Source organism: Pecten maximus, chromosome 7 (assembly GCF_902652985.1).
Source record: "Pecten maximus chromosome 7, xPecMax1.1, whole genome shotgun sequence".
Lineage (NCBI taxonomy): Eukaryota > Metazoa > Mollusca > Bivalvia > Pectinida > Pectinidae > Pecten > Pecten maximus.
Window position 1 is genome coordinate 895100 of NC_047021.1, and position 22802 is coordinate 917901.

The 22802-nt window shown below is 36.2% G+C and overlaps 1 protein-coding gene across 1 annotated transcript in view; it reads left to right on the forward strand.

The window, feature by feature from the left end:
* Positions 1 to 96: 96 nt before the first annotated feature.
* The window catches only part of LOC117331002 (ectopic P granules protein 5 homolog), a gene marked incomplete at its 5' end in the record, with an annotated part of 67712 nt that continues 45006 nt past the window's right edge, over positions 97 to 22802 (forward strand). The window contains 15 exon segments of the mRNA XM_033889595.1: positions 97 to 217; positions 1346 to 1502; positions 1639 to 1785; positions 2155 to 2309; positions 5313 to 5464; positions 7800 to 7940; positions 8946 to 9110; positions 9698 to 9820; positions 13130 to 13377; positions 16943 to 17083; positions 17655 to 17772; positions 18869 to 18975; positions 19539 to 19881; positions 21243 to 21409; positions 22468 to 22625. Coding sequence (XP_033745486.1) covers positions 97 to 217; positions 1346 to 1502; positions 1639 to 1785; positions 2155 to 2309; positions 5313 to 5464; positions 7800 to 7940; positions 8946 to 9110; positions 9698 to 9820; positions 13130 to 13377; positions 16943 to 17083; positions 17655 to 17772; positions 18869 to 18975; positions 19539 to 19881; positions 21243 to 21409; positions 22468 to 22625 — 2443 coding nt within the window.

The window sequence follows — 22802 nt, forward strand, 5'->3', positions numbered from 1 at the left end:
CTTTATATTATGAAGCAGCCTTTGGTTATTTAGCCTGAAGTATTCTGTTTCAAATCTGTAGATTTTTGTATGAAAAAGTGCTATTTCTCTTTGAAGGATGAGGATCCTAAGAATGCATGGGTGTATCTGTTAGAGAATGACATTGTGGCCATATTGAACCAGATACCAATGGTGGAGGCGTACCAACACATCATGCTCATGACAAGGAACAATGATGGTAAATAAACATATTGTACAATAATTTATCATTATACTCCTTTATCAAACATATTGTACAATAATTTATCATTATACTATTTTATCAAACATATTGTACAATATTATATCATTATACTCATTTATCAAACATATTGTACAGTTTGCCCCTATAGTTTATATAGGGAAATCACATTTTTGACTATTACTTGTTGAATTTCTATTGGAATTCATTCTAACTTGGTTCAAATTATCAGCATGGGATGACAGTTTGATGGAATGTACATTTTGGCCCTGGTTGACCCCCAGGGCGGGCTGATGGGCCTGGCCAAAAAGGGTCAAATTGACTGAAATTTCAAAAATCTTCTTTTCTACTCTCAGATATGGTAGAATTAAATACTCTTCAAAGATGGAAGAGTCTTAAGGTGCTTTACCAAAATTGTGAATTTCATGATCCTGGGGTCGCACATTTGCCCCTGGGGAGGGGGTAAACTTTACTATAGTTTATATAGGGAAATCACATTTTTGACTATTATTTGTTGGATTTCTATTGGAATTCATTCTAACTTGGTTCAAATTATCAGCATGGGATGGCAGTTTGATGGAATGTACATTTTGGCCCTGGTTGACCCCCAGGGGCTGGTAGGCGGGGCCAAAAAGGGTCAAATTGACTGAAATTTCAAAAATTTTCTTTTCTACTCTCAGATATGGTAGAATCAAATACTCTTCATAGATGGAAGGGTCTTAAGGTGCTTTACCAAAATTGTGAATTTCGCGACCCTGGGGTCTCACGTTTGCCCCATGGAGCGGGGATAAACTTTACTATATTTATAGGGAAATCACATTTTTGACTATCATTTGTTGTTACAGTTTTGAAATTCATTCTAAATTTGTTAACATTATCAGCATGTGATGTTAATGGTATGCACATGTTGGCCCTGACTGATCCCAAAAAGTGTCAATAAAATTTACTGAAATATTTCAAAAATCAGGTGACCGTTAAGGCCCATGGGCCTCTTGTTTCTAATCATGATTAATTAGGCTACCCTGTCAAAACGTGTGCTGACTTACTTTTCTTACTTCACCTGTAGGTTCACTAGGCTACAATGTAATAACTTGTGCTGACTTACTTTTCTTACTTCACCTGTAGGTTCGCTGGGCTACAATGTGAAGCTGACTACCGACACGGTGATAATTAAGTTGTTTGCCTTCTGTACGTGTCTGATAAATCTGCTGGGATGGGGCCTACAGACCCACAATCAGGGGAGATACCGTCAACTCAACAAGCGTATAGGCCGAATGATCAGGTAGATCTGAATACTAACTGGAAATCTCACCTCAATGTCTGGTGTCTAGTAGTTTGATCAAATATCAGTTTCTACCTTAGAGAAGAGTTTATTTGGATTTAAAACCTGATTTGAATTACAAACTTCCTCATTACAGACAATGTGTACAGTATGTCTCTGACCACTGGGAGAATTTCCGAGAGGCTAACCGACACCTGTTACCATGGGAACTGTTGGAGAGACTACAATTGGAGTACAGTCAATTCTTCCTCAGGGCTACAAATTGTATACTTACTGCCCAAAGGTACCATCTCAGGACTATATAACACAATGTAAACAGATTAAAGATAAATCTATGTAATATCTAATCTAACAGTTTGAATAAAATAAATCAACATAAAATTATATGATTATATCTTTTATGTTGTTGAGGGTTTTCTTATTAATAATTCTTGTTGATGCATGGTTTACTTATGGAATGAAAAATTGTTAATTTTATTTTGAAAAATTCCCTTGAAATTATATTGTGTTGTGCCATATCTCTCTTCTCCAATGTATTAAATGATTCAGTTATCCAGATTTGATATAATTTTCCTGCCGATGTCAAGGAAACTGTTTATCTAATACATATAAAATGCTATGTGATGATGAGATAACCTTGATGTGTTGACAGACTAGGGTGTTGGCAGTTCATGACAGACATGCCCTACTCCACACTATCAGGAGAAATGGCCTGGCAGCTCGTCTGGCTATTCCACCAGGGACGTGGACAGACTATCAACCTTGATGCTCTGCCTTCAGAAGAACTCTGTAGGAAGTTTATCTCCAGTAAGTCTGATTCTAAAGAGTAATAATGTTTTTTATTCTGTTAATGACTGGGTCTTATATTCCCATATAACTGTGATGTCATGTATCATCCGTGTTAGTTAGTTACTGATGTAACAGGTGCATGCTGGGTCCAGTTAGTGGAGAGACTTCACCCGACTCGTCCTGTAGACAAACATAGGTCTCATAGGTAACTGTCATAGAAGGAAAACAATAGATATTAACAACATTGGTCAGGGTGACACAGGTACACATAGTCATAGAACTTAGCTTAACACTGTCAGCTTATACTGTCAGCTTATACTGTCAGCTTAAACTGTCAGTATATACTGTCAGCTTTACGTTTTTTTCTCTATATAATAGTAATGTGATAATTTGACTATCAGCCTCGAGAGGATTGCGCAGGTGTTTCCAGGACTATCACACCGTGTGACAGTTCGAAACAACTGTCACACGACAAACTGTCACACGGCGAACTGTCACACCCCTGCTGTAACGTCGTCAGAACGTTTGAAAGACACAACGACATGCAAGCGCTTAATTGACACAGATTGTTTGTTGTTGCAGACTGTAGCCTAACATTTTGTTTTCTTTTACGAAACTGTCAAACAAGGATCAACACACACGTTTTCAAAACGCCACAGACGTAGAGATCGAGTCATTATTAACGGACAGAGATAGCACTAGATAACACTAATAAATAATAAAACAGTTATCAAATGTGGTAATTCGGGCAATAGTAATTTTGTCAGCCCCTCATCAACAACGGTTGCCCTCGGGCTAAAGCCCTCGTGCAACAGTTGTTGCTTCGGGTCTGACAAAATTACTATCGCCCTCATACCCATTTGATAACTGTATACTGTCAACTTATACTGTCAGCTTACACTGTCAGCTTATACTGTCAACTTAAACTGTCAGCTTATACTGTCAGCTTATACTGTCAGCTAATACTGTCAGCTTATACTGTCAGCTTAAACTGTCAACTTATACTGTCAGCTAATACTGTCAGCTTATACTGTCAGCTTATACTGTTAGTTTATACTGTCAGCTTACACTGTCAGCGTACACTGTCAGCTTACACTGTTAGCTAATACTATCAGCTTATACTGTCAGCTTATACTGTCAGCTTACACTGTCAGCTTATACGGTCAGCTTAACACTGTCAGCTTATATTGTCAGCTTTTACTGTCAGCTTATACTGTCAACTTATACTGCAAACTTATACTGTCAGCTTATACTGTCAACTTATGCTGCAAACTTATACTGTCAGCTTATACTGTCAGCATATAATGTCATCTTATACTGCCAACTTATACTGTCAGCTTATACTGTCAGCTTAAACTGTCAGCTTATACTGTCAACTTATACTGTCAGCTTATACTGTCAACTTATACTGTTAGTTTATACTGTCAACTTATGTTGTCAGCTAATACTGTCAGCTTAAACTGTCAGTATATACTGTCAGCTTATACTGTCAGTATATACTGTCAGCTTATACTGTCAGTATATACTGTCAGCTTATACTGTCAGCTAATACTGTCAGTTTATACTGTAAAATTTTTATACTGTCAATTTATACTGTCAGCTTATATTTATACTGTCAGTTTATATTGTCAGCTTATACTGTCAGCTTATACTGTCAACTTACCACTGTCAACTTATACTGTCAACTTATACTGTCAGCATATACTGTCAGCTTATACTGTCAGCTTATACTGCCAGCTTATACTGTCAGCTTATGCTGTCAGCTTATACTGTCAGCTAATACTGTCAGCTTACACTGTCAGCTTACACTGTCAGCTTATACTGTCAGCTTATGCTGTCAGCTAATACTAACAATAGAAAACAGTTGTGTATATTATGAGAATAAATTCTTTGTTTTTAGTCCCAGACAGTAGACAACAGTTGTGTATATTATAATGAGGATAAATTCTTTGTTTTTAGACCCCGACAGTGGACAACAGTTGTGTATATTATAATGAGGATAAATTCTTTGTTTTCAGACCGCGACAGTAGACAACAGTTGTGTATATTATAATGAGGATAAATTCTTTGTTTTTAGACCGCGACAGTGGACAACAGTTGTGTATATTATAATGAGGATAAATTCTTTGTTTTTAGTCTCCGACAGTGGACAACAGTTGTGTATATTATAATGAGGATAAATTCTTTGTTTTTAGACCCCAACAGTAGACAACAGTTGTGTATATTATAATGAGGATAAATTCTTTGTTTTTAGACCCCAACAGTAGACAACAATTGTGTATATTATAATGAGGACAAATTCTTTGTTTTTAGTCTCCGACAGTCGACAACAGTTGTGTATATTATAATGAGGATAAATTCTTTGTTTTTAGACCGCGACAGTGGACAACAGTTGTGTATATTATAATGAGGATAAATTCTTTGTTTTTAGACCGCGACAGTGGACAACAGTTGTGTATATTATAATGAGGATAAATTCTTTGTTTTTAGACCGCGACAGTAGACAACAGTTGTGTATATTATAATGAGGATAAATTCTTCGTTTTTAGACCGCGACAGTGGACAACAGTTGTGTATATTATAATGAGGATAAATTCTTCGTTTTTAGACCCTGACAGTAGACAACAGTTGTGTATATTATAATGAGGATAAATTCTTCGTTTTTAGACCCTGACAGTAGACAACAGTTGTGTATATTATAATGAGGATAAATTCTTTGTTTTTAGACCCCGACAGTGGACAACAGTTGTGTATATTATAATGAGGACAAATTCTTTGTTTTTAGACCCTGACAGTAGACAACAGTTGTGTATATTATAATGAGGATAAATTCTTTGTTTTTAGACCCCGACAGTGGACAACAGTTGTGTATATTATAATGAGGATAAATTCTTTGTTTTTAGACCCCAACAGTAGACAACAGTTGTGTATATTATAATGAGGATACATTCTTTGTTTTTAGTCCCAGACAGTAGACAACAGTTGTGTATATTATAATGAGGACAAATTCTTTGTTTTTAGACCCCGACAGTAGACAACAATTGTGTGACTCCGTACAACATTTACCAACATCAGAAGCTATCTACCTCCTCACAGCGCTGGCCAATATTGCCCAGAGTAGACAACAGCAGGAAAGTGAAATCATACACGCCATCTCTCTGTGTGTGTTTCAGGTCAGTATGAACTTCCTGATAAACAAAGGATCAATCTTGATCCTTAAAATCTTACTCTAACATTTTTTGTCACATTAAAATAAAGATCTTTAAAAAACAGATCATTTTTGATTTTAAACATTTTTAGGTCACCTGAGAAGAAATTTAATCGCCTTTTGTCTGTCGTCATGCGTCCGTAAACAATTTACATTTTTGACTTCTTCTCCAAAACCACTTATTAGAATAACCAAATTCAATGAAATTTAGCAGAAAGCTTCTTTGGCTGAAGGTCAACCAAAATTATGAATTATATGATCCCCACCCCCCCAGGGGCCTGAGGGGTGGGGCTGAAAAGGGTCAAATTGTGAATATCATGACCCTGGGGTCTCACGTTTGCCCCTGGGGAGGAGGTAAACTTTACTATAATAGTTAATATAGGGAAATCACATTTTTGACTATTTTTTGTTGGATTTGTATTGGAACTCATTCTAACCTGGTTAACATTATCAGCATGGGATAAAAGTTTGATAGTATGCACATGTTGGCCCTGACTGACACCCAGGGGCTGATGGGCAGGGCTAAAAGGGTCAAATTGAATGAAATTTCAAAAATCTTCTTTTCAATAACCATATAAGATAGAATCAAACACTCTTCATAGATTGAAGGGTCTTAAGGTGCTTTACCAAAATTGTGAATTTCATGACCCTGGGGTCTCACGTTTGCCCCTGGGGAGGGGGTAAACTTTACTATAATAGTTTATAAAGTGAAATCACATTTTTGACAATCATTTGTTTGATTTCTATTGGAATTCATTCTAACTTTCTTAAAATTATCAGCATGGGATGACAGCTTAATGATATGCACATGTTGGCCCTGACTGACCCCTTGGACTGATGGGTGGGGCCAAAAAGGGTCAATTAGATTAACTGAAATATTTCAAATCTCAGGTGACCGTTAAAGCCCATGGGCCTCTTGTTCTTTAAAGTGCTTAATATTCAAAATCATGTAGAATTTATAATAATGTGAAATTTTGTCTATAGGCAATTTATGAGTTATATTGTTAAATTAAATTCAAAAGTTATTAGATAGTATGTGGTCATGTTTGTATTTTGGTTTGAAAAAAAAAGAAATTCCTATAATTATACATTACAGTCATATAGTTAATGACATACTTACAACAATTATTTTTGAAAATGCTCATTTAATGTGTGAGATTACATTATTTTTAGTTATTAAAAGATTCAGTCCAGGATCAGTCTTAGTTACCAGCCTGAAGATAAAGCTAATTGATGGTGTCAGAGTGTTATAGAAATATAATTGCACTTGAGTGATGAGTTTGCGTTTTGAACACCCTTCAATATTCTTCTTTAAAATATAGATATCACCACATATATGACTTTATATGTGTCTTGTGTGTATAGTAACAGTGGTTAGTATTGTTTTAGTCACTTGTCAGGTGTTATATTTACAGGTGTGTTATGTGTATAGTAACACTGGTTAGTATTGTTTTAGTCACTTGTCAGGTGTTATATTTACAGGTGTGTTATGTGTATAGTAACACTGGTTAGTATTGTTTTAGTCACCTGTCAGGTGTTATATTTACAGGTGTGTTATGTGTGTAGTAACACTGGTTAGTATTGTTTTAGTCACTTGTCAGGTGTTATATTTACAGGTGTGTTATGTGTGGTAACACTGGTTAGTATTGTTTTAGTCACCTGTCAGGTGTTATATTTACAGGTGTGTTATGTGTGTAGTAACACTGGTTAGTATTGTTTTAGTCACTTGTCAGGTGTTATACTTACAGGTGTGTTATGTGTGTAGTAACACTGGTTAGTATTGTTTTAGTCACTTGTCAGGTGTTATATTTACAGGTGTGTTATGTGTATAGTAACACTGGTTAGTATTGTTTTAGTCACCTTGTCAGGTGTTATATTTACAGGTGTGTTATGTGTGTAGTAACACTGGTTAGTATTGTTTTAGTCACTTGTCAGGTGTTATATTTACAGGTGTGTTATGTGTATAGTAACACTGGTTAGTATTGTTTTATTCACTTGTCAGGTGTTATATTTACAGGTGTGTTATGTGTATAGTAACACTGGTTAGTATTGTTTTAGTCACTTGTCAGGTGTTATATTTACAGGTGTGTTATGTGTGTAGTAACACTGGTTAGTATTGTTTTAGTCACTTGTCAGGTGTTATATTTACAGGTGTGTTATGTGTGTAGTAACACTGGTTAGTATTGTTTTAGTCACCTGTCAGGTGTTATATTTACAGGTGTGTTATGTGTGTAGTAACAGTGGTTAGTATTGTTTTAGTCACTTGTCAGGTGTTATATTTACAGGTGTTATATTTACAGGTGTGTTATGTGTGTAGTAACACCAGGGAGATGTGCTCGAAGGTTGGCAGGGAACTTCTGGCTGCCATAGCAACCATCCACCCATTTGTCTTGTCTCTGTTGGTACAGGAGGCCAAAGACAACCTGGATAGCATCGGCATGGTAGGGTTCTAGTGTAAACATTATAACTCTCTGGTGACAGTTAAAAATAAGTTAGCTGCATAGATTCTGAACAGCACAATTAAAAGCAGTGTTGCACCAATATTTTGTCAAATTTGTCCTAATTTTTATATATCTAGAGTGTAAACTGATATGTCCTAATTTTTATATATCTAGAGAGAGTAAACTGATACGTCCTAATTTTTATATATCTGGAGAGAGTAAACTGATATGTCCTAATTTTTATATATCTAGAGAGAGTAAACTGATATGTCCTAATTTTTATATATCTGGAGAGAGTAAACTGATACGTCCTAATTTTTATTTATCTGGAGAGAGTAAACTGATACGTCCTAATTTTTATATATCTGGAGAGAGTAAACTGATAACATCCTAATTTTGATATATCTGGAGAGAGTAAACTGATAACATCCTAATATTTATATATCTAGAGAGAGAGTAAACTAATATGTCCTAATTTTTATATATCTAGAGAGAGTAAACTGATACGTCCTAATTTTTATATATCTGGAGAGAGTAAACTGATATGTCCTAATTTTTATATATCTGGAGAGAGTAAACTGATAACATCCTAATTTTTATATATCTGGAGAGAGTAAACTGATAACATCCTAATTTTTATATATCTAGAGAGAGTAAAGTGAAAACATCCTAATTTTTATATATCTAGAGAGAGTAAACTGATATGTCCTAATTTTTATATATCTAGAGAGAGTAAACTGATATGTCCTAATTTTTATATATCTAGAGAGAGTAAAGTGAAAACATCCTAATTTTTATATATCTGGAGAGAGTAAACTGATATGTCCTAATTTTTATATATCTAGAGAGTAAACTGATATGTCCTAATTTTTATATATCTAGAGAGAGTAAAGTGAAAACATCCTAATTTTTATATATGTAGAGAGAGTAAACTGATACGTCCTAATTTGTATATATCTGGAGAAAGCATGTTGATAACATCATTATTTAAATAATCTTTTTAAGATGGCTGTTTACCTGTTCAAAGAGCTTCCGTTTGACTTATGGTTGCCAAGGGAAAATGATTTTGATGTGATAAGGCAGTGGTTACTGGCTACAGACCTGACCAACCCTGGTAACCAGGTGGCTCGACTAGTCCTTAACAAGATCAACTGGGGGGTGGAGCCTGAGGTCGGTATATCTTAACTCGAATGTTGTCTAGCTATGTTATAAATGTAACTCATATATATAATATGTACCGGGTAATTAGATTATTGTTAATTCAAATTGGTCAGGTTTTGAATTTAAAGTTGGTTGTAACTGATATAGTCCTGTTAGTATAGATATATGTTATAATTTAAAGTTGGTTGTAACTGATATAGTCCTGTTAGTATAGATATATGTTATAATTTAAAGTTGGTTGTAACTGATAAAGTCCTGTTAGTATAGATATATGTTATAATTTAAAGTTGGTTGTAACTGATATAGTCCTGTTAGTATAGATATATGTTATAATTTAAAGTTGGTTGTAACTGATAAAGTCCTGTTAGTATAGATATATGTTATAATTTAAAGTTGGTTGTAACTGATGTAGTCCTGTTAGTATAGATATATGTTATAATTTAAAGTTGGTTGTAACTGATAAAGTCCTGTTAGTATAGATATATGTTATAATATAAAGTTGGTTGTAACTGATTTAGTCCTGTTAGTATAGATATATGTTATAAAGAACTCAACAAGTGAATGACTGACATATATTTTTTTCTCTATTGTAACAGACAAATCGCCTCTTTGTACCATATGACTTCCACAAGATGACAGCCGTTCTTCTGACAGAAGCCTACGGAAAATTTGTAACCAACAAGAACCTTGGTTTCTGGTTCTTGGAGGGGATGAAACAGGTGACTTGTGGTTTAATATAGAAAATGATTGATATCTCTAACGAGTATACTAGTGGTTATGATAGTTATCTGTATTAGGAAAATTTGAGTGGCCACCAAGACTATACAGTGTGACAGATCCAATGGTGGCCACCAAGACTATACAGTGTGACTATACAGTGTGACAGATCTAATAAAGGTCGTTTAATGGTGGACACCAAGACTATACAGTGTGACAGATCTAATAAAGGTCGTTTAATGGTGGGTACCAAGACTATACAGTGTGACAGATCTAGTAAAGGTCGTTTAATGGTGGTCACCAAGACTATACAGTGTGACAGATCCAATAAAGGTCGTTTAATGGGGGGTACCAAGACTATACAGTGTGACAGATCCAATAAAGGTCGTTTAATGGTGGGTACCAAGACTATACAGTGTGACAGATCTAATAAGGTTGTTTAATGGTGGACACCAAGACTATACCGTGTGACAGATCTAATAAAGGTCGTTTAATGGTGGGCACCAAGACTATACAGTGTGACAGATCTAATAAAGGTCGTTTAATGGTGGGCAACAAGACTATACAGTGTGACAGATCTAATAAAGGTTGTCTAATGGTGGGTACCAAGACTATACAGTGTGACAGATCTAATAAAGGTCGTTTAATGGTGACCACCAAGACTATACAGTGTGACAGATCTAATAAAGGTCGTTTAATGGTGGGCACCAAGACTATACAGTGTGACAGATCCAATAAAGGTCGTTTAATGGTGGGCACCAAGACTATACAGTGTGACAGATCTAATAAAGGTCGTTTAATGGTGGGCACCAAGACTATACAGTGTGACAGATCTAATAAAGGTCATTTAATGGTGGTCACCAAGACTATACAGTGTGACAGATCTAATAAAGTTCGTCTAATGGTGGGCAACAGGACTATACAGTGTGACAGATCTAATAAAGGTCATTTAATGGTGGGCATCAAGACTATACAGTGTGACAGATACAATAAAGGTTGTTTAATGGTGGGCACCAAGACTATACAGTGTGACAGATCTAATAAAGGTTGTTTAATGGTGGGAACCAAGACTATACAGTGTGACAGATCCAATAAAGGTCGTTAAATGGTGGGTACCAAGACTATACAGTGTGACAGATCTAATAAAGGTCATTTAATGGTGGACACCAAGACTATACAGTGTGACAGATCTAATAAAGGTCGTTTAATGGTGGGCACCAAGACTCTACAGTGTGACAGATCTAATAAGTTTGTTTAATGGTGGGCACCAAGACTATACAGTGTGACAGATCTAATAAAGGTCGTTTAATGGTGGGCACCAAGACTATACAGTGTGACAGATCTAATAAAGGTCGTTTAATGGTGGACACCAAGACTATACAGTGTGACAGATCTAATAAAGGTCGTTTAATGGTGGGCACCAAGACTATACAGTGTGACAGATCTAATAAAGGTCGTTTAATGGTGGGCACCAAGACTATACAGTGTGACAGATCCAATAAAGGTCGTTTAATGGTGGGCACCAAGACTATACAGTGTGACAGATCTAATAAAGGTCATTTAATGGTGGCCACCAAGACTATACAGTGTGACTATACAGTGTGACAGATCTAATAAAGGTCGTTTAATGGTGGCCACCAAGACTATACAGTGTGACAGATCCAATAAAGGTCATTTAATGGTGGACACCAAGACTATACAGTGTGTCAGATCTAATAAAGGTTGTTTAATGGTGGACACCAAGACTATACAGTGTGACAGATCTAATAAAGGTCGTTTAATGGTGGGTACCAAGACTATACAGTGTGACAGATCTAATAAAGGTCGTTTAATGGTGGGCACCAAGACTATACAGTGTGACAGATCTAATAAAGGTCGTTTAATGGTGGGCACCAAGACTATACAGTGTGACAGGTCTAATAAAGGTCGTTTAATGGTGGACACCAAGATATACAGTGTGACAGATCTAATAAGGTCGTTTAATGGTGGGTACTAAGACTATACAGTGTGACTATACAGTGTGACTATACAGTGTGACAGATCTAATAAAGGTCGTTTAATGGTGGGCACCAAGACTATACAGTGTGACAGGTCTAATAAAGGTCGTTTAATGGTGGGTACCAAGACAATACAGTGTGACAGGTCTAATAAAGGTCGTTTAATGGTGGGCACCAAGACTATACAGTGTGACAGATCTAATAAAGGTCGTTTAATGGTGGACACCAAGACTATACAGTGTGACAGATCTAATAAAGGTTGTTTAATGGTGGGTACCAAGACTATACAGTGTGACAGATCTAATAAAGGTCGTTTAATGGTGGGAACCAAGACTATACAGTGTGACTATACAGTGTGACAGATCTAATAAAGGTTATTTAATGGTGGTCACCAAGACTATACAGTGTGACAGGTCTAATAAAGGTCGTTTGATGGTGACCACCAAGACTATACAGTGTGACAGATCTAATAAAGGTCGTTTAATGGTGGGTACCAAGACTATACAGTGTGACAGATCCAATAAGGTCGTTTAATGGTGGGCACCAAGACTATACAGTGTTACAGATCTAATAAAGGTCGTTTAATGGTGGGCACCAAGACTATACAGTGTGACAGATCCAGTAAAGGTCGTTTAATGGTGGGCACCAAGACTATACAGTGTGACAGATCTAATAAAGGTCGTTTAATGGTGGCCACCAAGACTATACAGTGTGACTATACAGTGTGACAGATCTAATAAAGGTCGTTTAATGGTGGGCACCAAGACTATACAGTTTGACAGATCTAATAAAGGTCGTTTAATGGTGGGTACCAAGACTATACAGTGTGACAGATCCAATAAGGTCGTTTAATGGTGGGCACCAAGACTATACAGTGTTACAGATCTAATAAAGGTCGTTTAATGGTGGCCACCAAGACTATACAGTGTGACTATACAGTGTGACAGATCTAATAAAGGTCGTTTAATGGTGGGCACCAAGACTATACAGTTTGACAGATCTAATAAAGGTCGTTTAATGGTGGCCACCAAGACTATACAGTGTGACAGATCTAATAAGGTTGTTTAATGGTGGGCACCAAGACTATACAGTGTGACAGATCCAATAAAGGTCGTTGTTTCCTGTTTGATAAACCATTTGAAGATATGTCACTCCATCGTTCATGTTTATTTTTGTTGCTTGAGTAAAGATGAGCCTTAACATTTTAGATCCAGATAACAAAGACCATACACCGATGTATCTGTAATACTCATACTATGGTTAAAATTTATCTGTGAATGGCTATCCCACTAATTCATACTGTCCTATTAACAGGTGGCGTTAGTAGTGAAGCAGCAACAAACCAATGAGCAGCAGTTTAACAACTGGTGTTGGGAGGTGGTGATGAAGCTCCACCTACACATCAGTTGTCTCCCCTTGCCTGACCTTGCCATGTTTAAGTCTGCTGGGGGTCCACCTGACATCTCCAAGGACAACTCACTGCTGGCTGTGTCTAAAGGAGTCAAGGAAAAAAACCCTATGGCCAGTTTTATAGCTGCCATAGGCACGAGTCAGGGCCACAAGTATGTACCGTACCTATATAAGGTCACAAGTATGTACCATACCTAAATAAGGTTACAAGTATGTACCATACGTAAATAAGGTCACAAGTATGTACCATACCTAAATAAGGTCACAAGTATGTACCATACCTAAATAAGGTCACAAGTATGTACCATACCTAAATAAGGTCACAAGTATGTACCATACCTAAACAAGGTCACAAGTATGTACCATACCTAAATAAGGTCACAAGTATGTACCATAGCTAAATAAGATCACAAATATGTACCATACCTAAATAAGGTCACAAGTTTGTACCATACATAAATAAGGTCACAAGTATGTACCATACCTAAATAAGGACAAGTATGTACCATACCTAAATAAGGTCACAAGTTTGTATGTGTTTGTATTTCTCAACTCGAGGATGAAGTTGGACATGTAGCTGTAAATGAGGGATCATTTAGGAAACATATTGATGAAACAAACACACAGGATGTGTGGAGGATTACCTTGATGCTGTGAGACATGTTATAAACAATAACAACAAAGGAAAGGATAGTCAATACTCTGGAAACACAACAAATGTAGCCAATCACCACAGGAATACACAAGTAGCCAATCAAAACATGGAAATTACATATGTAACAAATGACTTCACAGAAAACACACAAGTAGCCAATCAAAACATGGAAATCACATATGTTAAATGTAACAAATTACTTCACAGAAAACACACAAGTAGCCAATAGAAACATTGGAGGCACATATGCCATAATAAATTACTAACACAGAAAACAATACACTGCTTGCAAATACAACAAGTCATAGCACAGGTGCCTGACTCGTTTTTATAAAATAATAACATATAGAGTACATATAAATGAGAAAGGTTCTGAACTCCCCCAGGCTTGAAATCTGATGTATTTATTTCTAAGTACCGTAGCTTCGGTTGTATTGGGTGGATTTTTTCGAAGTAGGACTTAAATTGAAGAGAAATGGTCAATCTTTAAAATAAGCCATAACATGTTGTCGATTTCTCGATATTAGTTTACGAAATCGGGCGTGAAACTTCAAAATCCCCTCGATTTTGTTTAGTCGGACAAGTTGACATAACGGGGTCACCACACTTTGACTCTATTGGACATAGCTTTAAATACGAAGTCCACGGGTTAATCAAGAGGTACGCTTCATCAGATCACCGAATACAACTATTACATACACTTACTTTATGTATACGAGCACCCTATCGACGGCCCCGGGACTTTTTATGCATACTGATAGCAGATTTTCCACTTGAGTAGCCATGATGTGTCAGCCGCGGTAAATTTGAACAAGCATTCTGATTGGTTCAACACATTTTCTATAACCAATCAGAATGCTTGTTCAAATTTACCGCGGCTGACACAACATGGCTACTCAAGTGGAAAATCTGCTATCAGTATGCATAAAAAGTCCCGGGGCCGTCGATAGGGGCTCGTATACATAAAGTAAGTGTATGTAATAGTTGTATTCGGTGATCTGATGAAGCGTACCTCTTGATTAACCCGTGGACTTCGTATTTAAAGCTATGTCCAATAGAGTCAGAGTGTGGTGACCCCGTTACGTCAACTTGTCCGACTAAACAAAATCGAGGGGATTTTGAAGTTTCACGCCCGATTTCGTAAACTAATATCGAGAAATCGACAACATGTTATGGCTTATTTTAAAGATTGACCATTTCTCTTCAATTTAAGTCCTACTTCGAAAAAATCCACCCAATACAACCGAAGCTACGGTACTTAGAAATAAATACATCAGATTTCAAGCCTGGGGGAGTTCAGAACCTTTCTCATTTATATGAACTCTATATGTTATTATTTTATAAAAACGAGTCAGGCACCTGTGGTCATAGCAACAAGAAAATAGATGAAGCAATTCATGATAAAGTAAAAACACCTTAGTAAATCATAACACAGGACATGGAAATACAACCAATCAAAATAAAGACAACGCACATGTAGCCAATTTAAACACAGGACATGAAAATATCGTGTAGCCAATCATAACACAGGACATGGGAATATCGTGTAGCCAATCATAACACAGGACATGGGAATATAACCAATCAAAATAAAGACAACTCACGTGTAGCCAATCATAACACAGGACATGAAATACAACCAATCAAAATAAAGACAACTCACGTGTAGCCAATCATAACACAGGACATGAAAGACAACCAATCAAAATAAAGACAACTCACGTGTAGCCAATCATAACACAAGACATGGAAATACAACCAATCAAAATAAAGACAATGCACATGTATCAATCATAACACAGGACATGGAAATACAACCAATCAAAGTAAAGACAATGCACATGTAGCCAATCATAACACAGGACATGAAATACAACCAATCAAAATAAAGACAACTCACGTGTAGCCAATCATAACACAGGACATGGAAATACAACCAATCAAAGTAAAGACAACGCACATGTATCAATCATAACACAGGACATGGAAATACAACCAATCAAAATAAAGACAACGCACATGTATCAATCATAACACAGGACATGGAAATACAACCAATCAAAGTAAAGACAATGCACATGTAGCCAATCATAACACAGGACATGGAAATACAACCAATCAAAATAAAGACAACTCACGTGTAGCCAATCATAACACAGGACATGGAAATACAACCAATCAAAATAAAGACAATGCACATGTATCAATCATAACACAGGACATGGAAATACAACCAATCAAAGTAAAGACAATGCACATGTAGCCAATCATAACACAGCATGGAAATACAACCAATCAAAATAAAGACAACGCACATGTAGCCAATCATAACACAGGACATGGAAATACAACCAATCAAAAGTAAGACTGAAAAGTCTGATGAAGTTCTTCAACCATTATTGATTCAATTTATGATTTAAAAGAATCATTATTAATAAATATTTAATGATATAATTATATATTGATAATTTCATTTAAATTTTAGGTATTACATTTTTTTTCCAAAATTTTGCTGCTATTCTTTATACATAGTAAAATTTGTATTTTATAGGATAACATCTGTGTTTAGTTGAAAAAACAACTAATTAGAAATGATTTCATACCCTAATGTTGTAGATAACCACCAAGTTATCCCGTCCTATTAACCTTTAAAGGGGCATTCCTTCTTTCCGACATTACAAACATGCACAATTTCTATGGATGAAATGTATGTCAGAACGATGATTATATGAGTGTTTGTGCCTACAAGTAATGAAATTAACGCCAAAATGTACAGGAAAGAGGCATATTGTATACAAATATTGTTACAGTATGTCATTGCGGTAATGACGAATTAAGAAGTTTTCGGACTTAATACTCGAAGAACTTTGGTTTATCTTCATAGTTAATCTGCCTTAGTAATGTAATGTTTATAACTTTTACTATTTGGAAGAAATGTATATTTTCCAGTAAGTTTAATTTTGACAACCTAAACTTTATTCAAACGAGGGAACGCCCGTTTAAGTTGATCTAAGAACAATGTATTTCTTGTGTTAATCTGTGTTCTGCCCTGGATTTTACAGTGCCACAGAGTTCCTGGCGGAAGGTCTGGGCCAGCTTTGTTGTCTGGTAGAGAACAACCATTACAGACCAGCACTTCTTGTTCTTAACTGTACCAGCTCACTGTTCCTCAACAACCCAAAAGTCGTCACAGAAAACGACAGGTGAGTCATCCCTGTGGTTGTCACAGAAAACAACAGGTGAGTCATCCCTGTGGTCATCACAGAAAACGACAGGTGAGTAATCCCTGTGGTCATCACAGAAAACGACAGGTGAGTCATCCCTGTGGTCATCACAGAAAACGACAGGTGAGTCATCCCTGTGGTCATCAAAGAAAACAACAGGTGAGTCATCCCTGTGGTCATCACAGAAAACGACAGGTGAGTCATCCCTGTGGTTATCACAGAAAACGACAGGGGAGTCATCCATGTGGTTATCACAGAAAACGACAGGTGAGTCATCCATGTGGCTAATGTAATATACAAGTTCACTGTTTCAGTATATTATTATAGATGTAGTGTTACCCCTTTACCTTTAAATTTTTTTTGGTGGGTAAAGTAAACAAGACAATTAAAAAGACGAAAATAAGGGGAACAAATGTTGTATATTTATCATATTGCCTATTATTATCATACATGCTGTTTGAGTTATGATTTATCCACAGGATTACGATGTTATTTTCTTTGACTAATCATTAAAGGTGACACAGGTATGTTTATTGTACATTTTTTAAAGGTTCATGAAGTGCATCAGTGGTATTTTAGGGGCTGATGATTCCTTCCTCAAAGTCAGTAAGCTGTGGAGCGTGGATTTCCCTGGACCTATGACCAAGCTCTTCTCCTGTATGATACAGGTACATATATAGAGATCTGGATTAAAGATCGGGAACTACATATTAAAGATCGGGAACTACATATTAAAGATCGAGAACTACATATTAAAGATCGGGAAATACATATTAAAGATCGGGAAATGCAAATTAAAGATCGGGAAATACATATTAAAGATCGGGAACTACATATTAAAGATCGGGAAATACATATTAAAGATCGGGAACTACATATTAAAGATCGGGAAATACATATTAAAGATCGGGAAATACATATTAAAGATCGGGAAATACATATTAAAGATCGAGAACTACATATCAAAGATTGGGAAATACATATTAAAGATCGGGAACTACATATTAAAGATCGGGAACTACATATTAAAGATCGAGAACTACATATTAAAGATTGGGAAATACATATTAAAGATCGAGAACTACATATCAAAGATTGGGAACTACATATTAAAGATCGGGAACTACATATTAAAGATCGGGAAATACATATTAAAGATCGGGAAATACATATTAAAGATCGAGAACTACATATCAAAGATTGGGAAATACATATTAAAGATCGGGAACTACATATTAAAGATCGGGAACTACATATTAAAGATCGGGAACTACATATTAAAGATCGAGAACTACATATTAAAGATTGGGAAATACATATTAAAGATCGAGAACTACATATCAAAGATTGGGAAATACATATTAAAGATCGAGAACTACATATCAAAGATTGGGAAATACATATTAAAGATCGGGAACTACATATTAAAGATCGGGAACTACATATTAAAGATCAGGAAATACATATTAAAGATCGGGAACTACATATTAAAGATCGGGAACTACATATCAAAGATTGGGAAATACATATTAAAGATCGGGAACTACATATTAAAGACAATGCATAATCTTTAATATCTGCTCAAGCTTTTAATCTGTTAGAGAAAATTCTGATATAAGAACAATGTTGCTATAAGTAAAAAACTTACTAGACGAAGAAGAAGCATAAAAAGTCAGCAAATGTTTTTTCAATATTGAAATCATAAAAAACTTAATACACAACTGTTGATAGTTTTGTGATGGATTTAATTAATTTGTTTTCCAGGACTGTATAGATAAGGCCGCCAGTTTGCCGGGTAGTTCAGCACTGTTTGTGGCGGTAGATTTCTGGATTCGAGTCATCATTAAAACCCCTAAGTGGTTCCAGGATAAGTGAGTTTTGTTTATCTGGGGCCTTTTCCTTTCTGTTCACTAAAAACGGGTTCTGTAAATTTTTATATCTAGGGCGTGAATATTAATAGACCTGCAGAGTTTGATACAGGTCATAGAAGTCTCTGTACTTCCATCAGTAAAATAATAAATATATGGTTTTGTCTTATTTCGGAAATTAACAACTTTGGAATTAGCGAAAATGGTCATGTAAAATCAAGTTAGTTCATTTTCTTTTCCTTGAAGAAATCAGAGAATTGTATGACATGTAATTCCATTTATTGCCTATATCACCACACTCCTGTACCATCACTACTGGATTATCACTTTATATTTTGTCAGTTATATTCAATTTGTCAGTTTAAGAATGTCTCAAATATTCTTTCATTTCCAATTTGTTTATATAGTTTATATGCAGCCACCCGATTCTTTCCATGTCTTCCAATCTCCGTACCATACAGACATGTAGTAACATCTGTATAAGATATCCATGTCTTCCATACTCCGTACCATATAGACATGTAGTAACATCTGTATAAGATATCATGCTGTGTGTGTGTGTACAGGAACTGCTGCTTTATTGTGGATAACCTGGTAAAGGTGGCCTTCACCCACAAGGTCGGAATGGAGTTGATACAGCCAGCATTCCAGGAGACTTTTCAGAGCCACTACAAGGAGAGTGCCCAGCAGGGGGCTATGTCCACCCTAGTCAGCTGGATGTCGTCAGGCAGTAATTGTGCGATGATTCCATCCCTTGTTGAGCGTATGGCCACTCCAGAGGCCTTCAGTTGGCTCACCTTCATTATACTGGACATAGAGTACCGTGCAGAAGCTGAAATGAAGGTGTGGCTCACACTGAAGGAAGAAATACACACAGAGCCAAAGCTGTCACCGGAGCAGGCTCTCAAGGTACAGTCGATACTCGATTTAGTAACCATTAGACTCTCAAGGTACAGTCGATACTCGATTTAGTAACCATTAGACTCTCAAGCTACAGTCGATACTCGATTTAGTAACCATCAGGCTCTCAAGGTATGATTGATTCTGCATTTATCTCAACAAAATGTGTTTCAATGAAGTTCTAAGTCTTTTGAATTTGTCCCGTAATGAAAAGAAAATCACTTTTAGTTGTAGGTGTAAAGTTTGGAGAGGAAAGAGGGTCATTGTATCTGCGACCATTCATATTTTGTTGTTGTTTTCTAAACATTTATTGAGATGTAATCGCATCGAAAAAAAAAAATCAGTATGTGTATTATAAAAATGTTTTACCCAGTATGGAAGGAATTGTATACTTGATCGTGATCGTGTGATTAATGGAGGTCAGAACAGTTGATTATATGGAGGAGACATGAGGGTACTGAGGCTGGTCTATCAGTAAATATTGGTGTTACACAAGGTAGTTGTTTGTTCTTATACAAGTATTCTTTACCCAATACAGAAGGCAAGTTTGAGCTGTATGTTCTAATACAAGTATTCTTTACCCAATACAGAAGGCAAGTTTGAGCTGTATGTTCTAATACAAATATTCTTTACCCAATACAGAAGGCAAGTTTGAGCTGTATGTTCTAATACAAGTATTCTTTACCCAATACAGAAGGCAAGTTTGAGCTGTATGTTCTAATACAAATATTCTTTACCCAATACAGAAGGCAAGTTTGAGCTGTATGTTCTAATACAAGTATTCTTTACCCAATACAGAAGGCAAGTTTGAGCTGTACGTTCTAATACAAATATTCTTTACCCAATACAGAAGGCAAGTTTGAGCTGTACGTTCTAATACAAATATTCTTTACCCAATACAGAAGGCAAGTTTGAGCTGTACGTTCTAATACAAATATTCTTTACCCAATACAGAAGGCACGTTTGAGCTGTACGTTCTAATACAAATATTCGTTACCCAATACAGAAGGCAAGTTTGAGCTGTATGTTCTAATACAAATATTCTTTACCCAATACAGAAGGCAAGTTTGAGCTGTATGTTCTAATACAAATATTCGTTACCCAATACAGAAGGCAAGTTTGAGCTGTATGTTCTAATACAAATATTCTTTACCCAATACAGAAGGCAAGTTTGAGCTGTATGTTCTAATACAAATATTCTTTACCCAATACAGAAGGCAAGTTTGAGCTGTATGTTCTAATACAAGTATTCTTTACCCAATACAGAAGGCAAGTTTGAGCTGTATGTTCTAATACAAGTATTCTTTACCCAATACAGAAGGCAAGTTTGAGCTGTATGTTCTAATACAAGTATTCTTTACCCAATACAGAAGGCCGTCACCAAACTGAAGTTACAGGTATCCCCCGGCCTACACAGCCTGAACATCTACAGATGGGGACGTCAGGCTCTCGACATGGACATAGAACATCCTATGGCACCCCTCGTCTGGCAACGCTTCTTTGGCCTATTTCTCGGTCGTATGGTGTCCCAGGTCAGGTAGGTATACAGTAATTTCATAGTCTGTCTTCTCACATTATTATCAGTCTTAAACATCTGTATTTATTACCTATTAAAGTCAGGGTTAGGGTTAGGAAAAACAGGTATTCTGGTTGTGTGTTGTATGACAGACTGACAAGGTTCGACCTTAGTAACGATAATAAAACCTACTTTTGACGTTATAGTGTGTTGTGTGACAGTAGACTGACAAGGTTTGACCTTATAGTAACGATAATAAAACCTACCTTTGACGTTATAGTGTGTTGTGTGACAGTAGACTGACAAGGTTTGACCTTAGTAACGATAATAAAACCTACCTTTGACGTTATAGTGTGTTGTATGACAGTAGACTGACAAGGTTTGACCATTAGTAACGATAATAAAACCTACCTTTGACGTTATAGTGTGTTGTGTGACAGTAGACTGACAAGGTTTGACCTTAGTAACGATAATAAAACCTACCTTTGACGTTATAGTGTGTTGTGTGACAGTAGACTGACAAGGTTCGACCTTAGTAACGATAATAAAACCTACCTTTGACGTTATAGTGTGTTGTGTGACAGTAGACTGACAAGGTTTGACCTTAGTAACGATAATAAAACCTACCTTTGACGTTATAGTGTGTTGTGTGACAGTAGACTGACAAGGTTCGACCCTAGTAACGATAATAAAACCTACCTTTGACGTTATAGTGTGTTGTGTGACAGTAGACTGACAAGGTTTGACCATTAGTAACGATAATAAAACCTACCTTTGACATTATAGTGTGTTGTGTGACAGTAGACTGACAAGGTTTGACCATTAGTAACAATAATAAAACCTACCTTTGACGTTATAGTTTGTTGTATGACAGTAGACTGACAAGGTTCGACCTTAGTAACGATAATAAAACCTACCTTTGACGTTATAGTGTGTTGTGTGACAGTAGACTGACAAGGTTCGACCTTAGTAACAATAATAAAACCTACCTTTGACGTTATAGTGTGTTGTGTGACAGTAGACTGACAAGGTTCGACCTTAGTAACAATAATAAAACCTACCTTTGACGTTAATAACAGCATGCAGCAGCGAGCTAGTGTTGGGGAGAAGTTCTATGATGTCAGTAAGCATACCTCTGAGCTGAAGAAGATGAAGAAGAAACTAAAGGAAGCTGTGGATTATCATATGAACTATCAGTCAGAGATACAGCACAAGGAAGCAGAGTCCAGCAGAGAGGGTAAGTTTATAGATTCTGTCAGTAAGGTAGGTAGAGTCCAGCAGATCTAGAGAGGGTACGTTTATAGATTATATCAGTAAGGTAGGTAGAGTCCAGCAGTTCTAGAAAGGGTATGTTTATAGATTATATCAGTAAGGTAGGTAGAGTCCAGCAGTTCTAGAGAGGGTATGTTTATAG